The sequence below is a fragment of the Lagenorhynchus albirostris genome, chromosome 1, assembly GCF_949774975.1.
Source record: "Lagenorhynchus albirostris chromosome 1, mLagAlb1.1, whole genome shotgun sequence".
Taxonomy (NCBI): Eukaryota; Metazoa; Chordata; class Mammalia; order Artiodactyla; family Delphinidae; genus Lagenorhynchus; species Lagenorhynchus albirostris.
Window position 1 is genome coordinate 130,739,996 of NC_083095.1, and position 12,053 is coordinate 130,752,048.

General features: G+C 37.1%; 1 protein-coding gene across 9 annotated transcripts in view; it reads left to right on the top strand.

Annotated features, from left to right (window-relative positions):
- The window catches only part of NEO1 (neogenin 1), a 241,340-nt gene that overhangs the window by 197,225 nt on the left and 32,062 nt on the right, over positions 1-12,053 (top strand). For all 9 annotated transcript variants that reach the window (XM_060169920.1, XM_060169973.1, XM_060169940.1 and 6 more), the window contains exons 13-16: positions 187-334; positions 3,217-3,327; positions 4,410-4,604; positions 11,181-11,276. In XM_060169920.1, the coding sequence (XP_060025903.1) occupies positions 187-334; positions 3,217-3,327; positions 4,410-4,604; positions 11,181-11,276 (550 nt within the window). The remainder of the gene's footprint in view (positions 1-186; positions 335-3,216; positions 3,328-4,409; positions 4,605-11,180; positions 11,277-12,053) is intronic.

The following is a 12,053-nucleotide window of genomic DNA, read 5'->3' on the forward strand; positions in this document are numbered from 1 at the left end:
TGAGCTTTGATGGTTTTAAAATTAAACACTATTTTTGAGTGATTATTAAATAACTTAGTAAAACTCTGAACACTCTGTTGCTTTTATGGTTCCTTCTCTTACACACTGAATTCAGAGTAATAATACATAAAACAGGACCAAGATTTGATATATTCGGTCTTTTCCCTGTAATCTTGTCTTTCCCAGAGTATTGTGATTCACTGGCAGCCGCCTCCTCCAGCCACACAAAATGGGCAGATCACTGGCTACAGGGTTCGCTACCGAAAGGCCTCCCGAAAGAGCGATGTCACTGAGACTTTGGTGACTGGGACACAGCTGTCACAGCTGATTGAAGGTAAGCTGCTTTGCACATAGGCGAAAGCTAGGAGATGGTGTCTCTCTCAAACATTGAATTGTGCTAGTCTAATGACTGCTCTGGGCCGTTGACTTACACAAAGCAAAAATGGTTTAAAACAATTTGTAAGAGTTCAGTCTACTTCTGACTTGATAAAAATTAGTGGAAAACACTCTTACAGGTTCTGCCATCTCTGGTGAAATTGCATTTGAGTTTCATTGCCTTACTTGTGTTTTTCTGTGTTCTCCATGTTTTCGTTTTTGAATACACACACACACACACACACACACACACACACACACACACACATACACACACACACATATATAACTCTTTTGTAATCTGAAAGAAAGGTAAAACAAAGCTATATAAGCAAAGAATCCACTCAGTCTAGTTGGTAGCAGAGGCCTCCAAAATGACTTCTATAACGCTGACACCACTCAGGTATATGTGGCCTGAAACAACATTTGTGAATAGCCACAGCCATGCAATAATCATTCTTGCTTCTACAGACATGATAAAGTTCTAGAAAATTCTGTCAAGGATAGCTCTTTTGTATAGTTCTCCCTTTGTGTGAAACAGAGCAAGTGGCACACCTGATAAAAATGAACCCTAATCCATATAATCTGAATAGGTATAGGTTTCTGAAAATTGGAGAGCCAGTGACAGTGAAAAACTGTACTCCAGTAAACCAGCAAGCTTTTCTCTGTACTCCTCACCTCATGGATGAGATTGACTTCTTTCAAAATAGGAGAAGGTGAATGTTTGTCTTCAAGGGTATCTTTCAGTCTTCTAGTTTCCTCTCATAACCCCACAGCTCTAAGCTGCAGCAGGTAAATATGGCTGTAGGGGTGTTGCTGAGAAGTCTCACCAAAGGAGCCTGACAGCAAAATTGGTCACGGATGTTCTTAAAAGTCAGTCTGATTTTACTCCAGACACAGATAAATAACATTTCCCAAAGATAAGGCTTTTATTTTGTATGTTTAATAGTAGATATTTATTGTATACCAGGCACTCTTCTTGTTTCTAATAAATAAAAGTAGATACAGTCCTTGCCCATGAGGAGACTATTCGTTTTCTCAGTGGAACATGTGATGTATAAGCAGAGTACCACTTTCATCATAAAAATAGCCTTTGCTTTATCAAGAAAATTCTTGCATTTTAAAATCATATTTAGATTCATTCATTTGTTTAATAGACTTTATTGAACTTTTATTAGCAGGTACTGGCACTGAGTATACAATGATGAGCAAAAGTGGAGATCATTGTTCTCCAGAAGCATTAACTTGAAGCTGATAAGTATTGGAGAACAGTAGGGGTTCCCAAGATCCTGTACTGAACAACAAATGATAGGATTTTAAGTTTTAGCCAGAAGTAATTGTTGTGTCTTCTTTTTGTACCACTTACAGCACTAAACACATTCTGCCGTGTCTTTATAATATGAATCGAGTGCCTTGGTTTTAGTCGATGAGCTCTCTAGGTTATCTTGAGGGAGAGGAGCTCAGCCTCTATACTCACGCGTCTCTCTCACTTGCACCTACTTATGTGCACTCTCTCTCTCACTTGCTCTCTCCCTCTCTTACATTCCAACTCCCCAGAGGAGAGGGAATGATAATCTGATTGGTTGAATTCTTCCAGGTCCTCAATTGAACCATGTTTGTTGTCTGTTAAAGTTACAAATGCTTGTGTAGCCCATTCTGGCACGTCCTGTTCAGTGTGTGCAGGGAGGAGACAGAGAGGTAAACTGACTTGGCCCCAGCCGTTCTGCTTCTCCTCCTGTCTTGCTTCTTGCTTTCTTGTGGACAAACAGAATCAGGATGGGCCTGCAGAGGACAGAACCTCCCATCTCTCCTCTCACACCACGTGACAGGATTGATTAACTGAGCAAGGGCTCATCCTGCATCCTAGCCAACTTCTCTCTCAGTAGCTCTCTCTTTGGAGTTTCTGTACTATGTTGCTGGCCAAAGATGCTGTTATTTGAATATGGGGAAGTAGGATAATTTTTCATAACCCTTACAAGACCTATCACAATATCTAGAATCTAAGTGCTCTAAAAATGTATGCATGTGAACTGTACACTTAAAAATGACTAAGATGATAAATTTTATGTGATATGTATTTTAACACAATAAAAAGAGAAAAAAATGGAAGCATGAATATATGAATAGCTGACCATATTATTGACTGTTACCCCACTTTGTAGGGTAGACTTTTACATATAGATCTTTGTTGCCTTTGGTACATTTGTATATCAGGTACTTTGTTAGCTGATAGTAAATATGAAACATTGCATAGTAGAGAGGCTTTATTTCTCTTTTACTTATAGTATATACTTATGGGCAATAGGCTGTTGAGAAATAGATTTCTAGGCCATATTAGATGTTTAAATTTTTTTCTACTGTGGTTATGGGGTGGCCCAGAGAACAGAGGTAAACTGGTAGGTGTTATACCTCTGCATTATTTTCTGGTCTTTGGTGTCTTTTGAGACCAACTGACTTTGTTCCTTTGTTGTAACTCTTTCATTCCTTTGGCCTCTTTTTGGCCTCGGCCTCCTTAGTAACAAAATGAAGGGATTGCATTAAGTGATCTCTAAGATGCCTTTAAGCTCTTTTAAAAGATCTGAAGTCTCCTGGGACCTTTACTCATTTTGTTTTCCTCTTGGATTTTGTGGGCTTTAGCCTCTACTTCAGAGGTAGGAGCTCCTCTGTGCTGTATTTATGTATTGCTTGTTCTGTATTAACTTTAACTGGAATGTTATCAAGATAGTAGCTTTTTATTAAGTTGGTGGATGAGATATTTGCTTTAATGAGAGATTGCTGATCTTTTGTTTTTCCAAACCTCTTGTTTCAGCCCTTTTTTTTTTTCTGTCATTTGGGTTGCAGGTCTTGATCGGGGGACTGAATATAATTTCCGGGTGGCTGCTCTAACAATCAATGGTACAGGCCCTGCTACTGACTGGCTGTCTGCTGAAACTTTTGAAAGTGACTTAGATGGTAAGAACAGCAATCGGCAGGATTGGCACAGGCTAGGTACTAACTGAAATCAAATAAGTCAAACTGGAAAGGCACAGATTTTGGGTGTTATGTGGCTTAAATCTGTGAACTTTAGTGGATTTATACTGCTGTCATTCCTGTAATACAGCAAGTGTCCTGGAATGTTTTTTTTTTTTTTTTTAAGAGAGAACCGTCCCTTTAAGCAGAACCAGCACAGGTAAAAATATACAAGTGCTTTAAGTCTGGTTTTTTACCAAGGCCCTCAAGTAGATAAATGATCTAAAATTTAAGGCTGAACCACATAAATTGTGCCTTTATTTCAGTTACAGTTTCCCTCTTCCCTTAGTCCTGGAAACCTTTCCCTTTTTCTCACCTGTTTATTCAATAACTCCATGTGGGTGTGTGTATGTACCTTTATCAGAGACAGGTGCTGCACTTAAAAGACAAAAGACCTGGGTATTTACTCTAATTCTTTGTTTACTAATTTTTAAATAGTGGTAGAAATTTATGCCTTGAAATAATGCATGTGAAAGGTACTGTAAATTGCCACCTTTTAAAGCCTCTTAGTCTCCCACCATTTAAATCAATTTGTGGTTCTAAAGTTTCATATTTTCTGACTTACCATATTACTTTGGGGAGTAAATAATTGATATCATTGCTGTAATATGATACTTGATCACCTGTTGACAGCAGGCTTCTAATTAGTTGATGTGCCTTTCTCATTCCACCTGGTAGAGTTTGGGACTCAGATGTAGGACCAAGAGGAATGGGTAACAATTGAAAGACAATTTATTTGTTTTTCTCCATTGGGAAGACATTCTTGGATCTCTTTCTCTTCCCTTCCAAATTAATACTGCAGTGTTTTGTATTTCAGGCTGTTTGAGTTTGTTTTCTTAGACTGCAGTAAAACCATGGGCCATACTTTACTGTACATACAGATTCTCTGAATTCTTGGGCAAAATGGAAAAAACTAAGCCCCAAATAATTTGGCAGAAGGCTGAACACCATTTCCCAAGCACGATGAAATATTCTAAAGGAAAGCGGCTCTGGATATCATCCTGCTTTTCTGTTTTCCTTCCCAGAAACTCGTGTCCCTGAAGTGCCTAGTTCTCTTCACGTCCGCCCACTTGTCACTAGCATCGTAGTAAGCTGGACACCTCCGGAGAATCAGAACATTGTGGTCAGAGGTTATGCCATTGGTTATGGCATTGGCAGCCCTCATGCCCAGACCATAAAAGTGGACTATAAACAGCGCTATTACACCATCGAAAATCTGGGTATGTGTGCTAAGTAGAGGAAGTAATCGCACATGTGATTTCTTTCTTTCTACCTTTTTATTGTGTAATAATTTTATTTTTACAGAAAACTTTCAAAAATAGTACAAAGAATTTTTATATATCCTTCACCCAGATTCCCCAGAGGTTAATGTTTTACCACATATGCTTTATCTGCTGTATGTACCTGTTTTTTTTTTCGCAGAACCGTTTGAGAGTAAGTTGCAGACATGATGCCCCTCTATATCCACTCATATTTACTTTTAATTTGCATTTCCTAAAAATAAGGGCATTTTCTAATATAACCACAGTGCAGTTATCAAAATGAGCAAATTAACTGTGAAACTATCTAAAGACTTCATATTTTACTAGCTGTCTCATTAATGTCCTTTATAACAAAAGAAAAACATTGTTTTCTGTTGCAGGATCACATGTTGTATTTATTGTTTCTCATTAGTTTTCTTTTATATGTAACAGTTCCTTGTTTTTTTCTTGACTTCCATGACTATGACATTTTTGAAAAATACATATAGACCATTTATATTTTATAGACTGTTCCTCAGTTTAGACTTGTGTAATATTTCCTCATTACATTCAGCTTATGCATTTTTGGAAGGAGTGACATAGATGCATGTGTTCTTGTCAGTACATCATATCAGGAGGCACATGAGAGTCTAATGCTAGTGATGTTAACTTTAACCACTTGGTTAAAATGGTATCTTCCACATTCTCTACTATAAAGTTATTATTTTTTTCCTTCATAATTAAAAAGTACCTTGTAGGGGAGGTACCTTGAATCTTTGTAAATATCTTGTTTCTTGTCCAACTTTTACTCACTAGTTTTAGAATCTTTAGTTAACAGTTATTACTGTGGTGTTTCCCAAGTGGTGATTTCCTAATTCCATTATTTCTTCTACATTTATTAGCATGCTTTGATAAGAAAGAGCTTTCCTTCTCTTCATAGTGAAAGAGCGGCCAATGGGAGTCTCTTTATGACTAGTTTCTCTGTCCGTTTGACATCTCCCATCTTTCTTTGAGCACTTTCTTTCTTTTTGACACAGTACGATGTTACAGGCTTATCTGGTATTTTCCTAGCCTTTGCCCTTGAATCAGCTATTGCTCCTGATTTTTTATAAATGATATTTAGAAACCAGTATCTGAGCACTATACATGCTCATTGTTACTGGGGTAGAAATCCTGAGGAATCTATTAAAAAGGCTACTAAAACTATAACTGGGTTTAAAAGGTCACAAGATACAAAGTCAATATATAGAAACAGTTGTATTTCCACATACTAACAATAAGCAATTGGAAATTGGAATTAAAATAACAATACCACCATCAACAGAGGAATGGTTAAAAAAGTTGAGGTACATATATACAATGGAATATTAACCGTAAAAAAGAACAAAGTAATGCCATTTGCAGCAACATGGATGGGCTTAGAGATTGTCATAGTAAAGTCAGACAGAGAAAGACAAATATCATATGATATTGCTTATATGTGGAATCCAAAAAGAGGGGTACAAATGAACTTATCTACAAAACAGAAATAGAGTTACAGATGTAGAAAATAAACTTACGGTTACCAGGGGGTAAGGGGGAGGAGAGATAAATTGGTAGAGTGGGATTGACATGTACACACTACTATATATAAAATAGATAACTAATAAGGACCTACTGTGCAGCACAAGAGACTCTACTCAATACTCTGTAATGGCCTATATGGGAAAAGAATCAAAAAAAGAGTGGATATATATGTATAACAGATTGACTTTGCTGTACACCTGAAACTAACACAACATTGTAAATAACTATACTCCAGTAAAAATTTTTAAAAATAGCAATACCACTTAATAGCATCAAAAATATGAAGTACTTAGGAATAAACTTTATATATATATAAAGATTTGTGCACTGAAGAGTGGAAAATGATGGCTGAGAGAAATTAAAGAAGACTTAAATAAATGGAGATACCATGTTCGTGGATTGGAAAACAGTATATTACAATGACAGTCCTCTCCAATGCAATCCCAAGTAAAATCCCAGTAGACTTTTTTCTAGACGTTGATAAACTTATTCTAAAATTTACATGAAAAATCAAAAGAGCTGGAATAGCCAAACATTTTTGAAAAAGAAGAATAAAGTTTAGAAGACCCACACTACATGATTTCAGGATTTATTATAAAGCTACAGTAACCGAGACATTTTGATAGTGTTTATGTAAAAGGTAGGTGAAACAGGATAGAGTCCACAAATAGATCCATACGTATATGGTCAATTGATTTTTGACAAAAATACTGAGATAATTCAGTGGGAAGAGGATAGTCTTTTCAACAAAAGGTGTGGGAATAATTGGATATCTGTATGAGAAAGAAAAAAGAACCTTCATTGACCCTTATCTCATACCATACACAAAAACAGATCTAAATACAACAGTTAAAACTATAAAACTTCTAGTAGAAAACAGAAAAAAAATCTTCATGACTTTGGGGTAGCAAGGATCTCTTAGGATGCAAAAAAGCACAAATTAAAAATAAAAAATTAATAAATCAGGCTTCCTCAAGATTTAAAACTTCTCCTTGGAAAGACACCAATAAGATGAAAAGTCTCTGAGCCAGAGACTAGAAGAAAATACTCATTATTCAAGTACCTGACAAAGAATTTCAGTCTAGAAGATGTAAAAACAAACAAGCAAACAAAAAAAAGCACCTCTAACAACTCAATAAGAAGATAACAATCCAATAAAAAAGTAGGCAAAAGATTTGGATGGACAGTACACCAAAGAATATGATATATGAGTGGACAATAAGCACATGAAAAGATTCTCAGCTTCATTAATCATCAGAGAAATGCAAATAAAGCCACGATGGAATATCACTACACAACCTCTAGAATTGCTAAAATTTAATAGACTGATAATACCAGATATCAGCAAGGATATAGAACTGGAACTCACGGTTGCTGATGGGAATATCAGATGGTACAACCACTTTAGAAAACAGTTTGGAGGTTTCTTAAAACGTTGACCATACAACCCAACATTCCCACTCATAGATTGTTAACCAAGAGAAATAAAGACACATATCTACACATAGACTTCTACACAGATGTTCATGATATATTTATTTATAATAATCTAAAGGGGGTAAACAAGTAAATGGTAAATTATACTATATCCATACAGTAGAATACTACTCAGCAATTTGAAGAAATAGGCTATGGATACACACAACAAAACAAATCTCACAAACATTATGCTGAGCAAAAGAAGCCAAACACAAGAGAATACATATTGTGTTATATTTTTATGAAATTACAGAAGGGACAGCACTTATTTATAGTGACACAGCAAGATGAGTGGTTGCCTGGAAATTGGGGTGGTGGAAATTTACTGCAAGGGGCATAAGGGAATTATTTGGAGTGTTGGAAATATTCTCTATCTTGATTGTGGTCATGATTACACAGGTGTATATATTTATCAAAATTAAAAGTATACATTTAAATTGGTACATTTTAGTTCGTACTAATTATGCCTCAAAGTTGAATTACAAAGCCAAAATTTTGAGATATAGTTAATATTTTATAATAGAAAATGAATTGATTTGGGTAGATATAATTACTTTTCCAAATTGGATTATATCATTATTGAGATCTTTCTTTGAAAGACTTGCCTTTTAATTCAGAATCTTCCCTGACCAACTTTTTTGTTCACATCATTTCTTTGTAAATATCTTTCCTAAGGACAATTTTAGGTGTCCAACAAATTACTTGCCTTCATCTTTTCTGGTAGAAAATAAGCAGCAATCTAATGCTTTATTCAGAAACAGAGTAGCCTTTCTCTTTTTCCTTTCAAGAAGAAACAGCACAGTTAACCTAGGAAGTGTTCCCCACACGAACAGTCTTATAAGGCAATTGTAGGAGAGCAGAAGAATAGGATAGGATAAAAATATCTCTGTGGTGACCCACTCCTACTGTTTCCTTTATGAAGCTACTGAAATGAAAATCCTCTGCAGTGCAAGCAGTACGTGGTCTTTGAATTTCAGGTGCGTTCAGTCTAATCGGAGAAGAAATGTAAAACACAGGAAACAATGAGATGAGTTGAAGTCAAGTATGTTCAGAGAAGGAAAAGGTGGTACGGCACAGTAGAGCAGCCAGGGGAGAAGCTTGACCTGTACTTGAAAGACTGAGTCAGAACAGAGTGGTTGAAAAGAAGAGATGAGAAGGAGCACTGCATGTGCTGAAAACAGTAAACAGATTTTATTAGTTAAGAGAGTGTACATTGAGAAGTAGCAAAAAATTAATTTTGCGTAAAGTAAAATAAGCTTGCTATATTTATCATCACAGATAGAGCTAAGATGCATATAATATTGAACAAAAGTCAGCAGTTGAGAAATACTTTTAGGAATTCATTTATTCACACAAGAGCTCTCTCCTGAGCTTCAGATCCATATAAACATCTGCTTGATGGGTATTTGCACTGGGATATGTCCCATAATCTATCATAATTTAATCAAAATTAAAATCAGTATCGGGCTTCCCTGGTGGCGCAGTGGTTGAGAGTCCGCCTGCCGATGCAGGGGACACGGGTTCGTGCCCCGGTCTGGGAGGATCCCACATGCTGCGGAGCGGCTGGGCCTGTGAGCCATGGCCGCTGAGCCTGCGCGTCCGGAGCCTGTGCTCCGCAACGGGAGAGGCCACAACAGTGAGAGGCCTGCGTACCACAAAAAAAAAAAAAAAAAAATTAGTAGCTTCTCCTGCAAACTTTCAATCAGCAAATACCCCAGACCCTGTGCTAGAGACAGAGCAAAGAATCAAACAGACATGATCCCTATTATTAGAAATGATACGATTTCTAAATAATTGAAATTGTTTAGAGTGCTGAGGAAGAGAAATGAGGTGCCACAGCCTATGTAACTAGAGAGGCTAATCCAGTCTGGGAAGAGCCCTTTCAGATGAATAGGCATTGTCTAAGTAAAGAAGGGTGGCATGTGTCCCTAGCGTAAGGGACAGCTGCACATGTTGCAGCCCAGTAGTAAGAGACCACATAGTGCTCAGTGAACTGAGAGATAGCCAGTAAAGATGGAGCCCAGTGAGCAAGGCAGAGTGGTGAGAGGCAAGTAGGTATAATCAGCAAGGCTTGATCATTTGTGTAGGGGAGGAGGGAGAGGTCTTAATGACTCCCAGCTTTCTGACTGGAGCAGCAGGGTGCATAGTCATACCATTTATGAACTCTAGGGAAAACTGGAGCAGCTGAAGGAGCAGGGAAAGGGGAGAGAGAGAGATTTGAGACATCCAAGTGGAAATCCAGATAGACAGTTGAACTTAGAGGTCTGGTGCTCAGAAGAAAAGTCAGGACTAGTTTGCACTTGATGGCACATACATTCTAATCCAACCAAGGAAATAAATGAAAGCACATCGGGAGAGAGTGAAGAGTAGGAATAGAAGGGGACCTAGAATCAAGTCTGGAAAATGTGTATCGTAGTTGCTCTGCCTCTGTCCCCAATCTCAGTGAATGATATCACCTTCCACCATGTTGCCCATATCAGCACCCTTTCCTGCCAGTCAAGTACTAAGTCTCATTGATTCCATTTGTTGTCAATTCTTTCTCACATTGGAAGACCAGGTGCCTTTATATATTGCTCACTGGTATCTAGAGGATGGGCCACCAAGCAGCTTTTAAAGTAATGCAGGACACTTGAGGTGTGGCCACTTTGGAAATCTACCCAACTTTGCCAGAAGTGAGTGTTATGGGTCAGCTTCTCCCCCTGCAACACTTCAGTGGAGCCCAAGTCTTCATTTCTGAAGCTAGACTTTTGAAGTACCCATACTAAACCTTGTCTGGATCAGGAATGTGATAAAGTAGACTCTTCCTGATTTGCCTTAGCCAGTAGGAGAATGAATACTATTCCAACTATTTAATACCTCTCTTTTTCACCAAGTCTGACTAGCAGCATTTTATATGATCACCTGGAGAAGTGTTTCTTTCAGTCTTACACTTCCTGCAGCACCACCTCCTAGCTGGTTGAAATTCTGGGCCATGTCTTTTCCAACCAAGAAGTCTGCATGAAGGCTAGATTAAGTTGGCATTCCTGGATTTGGAGGCACTCCAGAGAGTTAAGGATCTTCAGCAGTTACTGAGTTAACAGTTTATCTCCTACTTGTCTAGCTTGGCTGTTCCAGTTGCTGTCCTCCTGAGAAGGAAAGGGGTTTGTTTAATTCCAAGCTCCACCTATGGGCTTCCAGCACATGAAAATCTTATTTATTCATTTTAATCCAAGCTCTTCACTATACAATAACATCACTAAACCATTGATTAGCTGAAGCCAAGAGAGGATTCAGGAACAGTCAACCTGACTCCTGGGACTAATTCCAGGAAGTTTATCCCAGCCAGTTTTTCTATATACTCTGTATGCTGCCATCTCCATACCTCCCCACCCCCAGAATAATCCCACATAAAAAATTTAAAAATCTTTCCTGGCTTTTTTTGCAATTAAGATTATGCATCGTCACCCGTGAATTTTTTTAATTCTGTAGTGAGAATTTTTTTAAGTGTTTCCACTTGTTTCTTTCCTTCAGATCCCAGCTCTCACTATGTGATTACCCTGAAAGCATTTAACAATGTGGGTGAAGGTATCCCCCTCTATGAGAGTGCTGTGACCAGACCTCACACAGGTAAGGTACCCTGTCCATCTCTGGTCTTCAGCATTTTTTCCAGCAGCTTAAGTAGAATGTTGGCATGAGGCCTGTCCCATAGGTATCAGTGAAAGGAAAAGAATATGGCAATTTAGGGTACAGGCTTCAAATAGGAAGATAAATGGGCTTTAAACATGGAAAGTTCTATGAATCCCTGTTTTGCTTTTTAGAAAATGTTAACAGTCCTGTCATGTAAACAAATCTATGTAAATGTGTAACACATGTTTTTAATATGTTGGGATCTAGAAAGCATAGTCATGAGAGAATTAAAAACGAATTTTCATCTTTTGGTCATGTGAGTTATAACTAAAATGAGAAAAAAAATGAAAGGATCTCCATATCTCTGAGGAAATATATAGGTTACTGATGGAATAAATGTATATGATTGATGAATCCAACTTTTTTTTTATTAGTCACCTGAGTTATTTGGGAAGGTATTTTTCTATGTGCTTTTTATATATGCTTTATCTATAGAAAGTATGAAGTCATATGTACTATCCATTTGATCAACTGTACATTTATTACAAAAGGGACCAAATATTTATTATTTTTCTTTGTAATTTAATCTATTTTATTTAATATATTTTAATCTAATTTAATCTATTTTATTATTTTTCTTTGTAATTTAATCTATTTAAAATATCTTTAAAAGAATAATGTAAAATTTCTGTAGATTATGTAAAACATGATTTAGGTTTGAATGAGAAAGTTCATTGAAGTGAATATATTAGAATTGCAAAATTTTCTAAAGGGTAC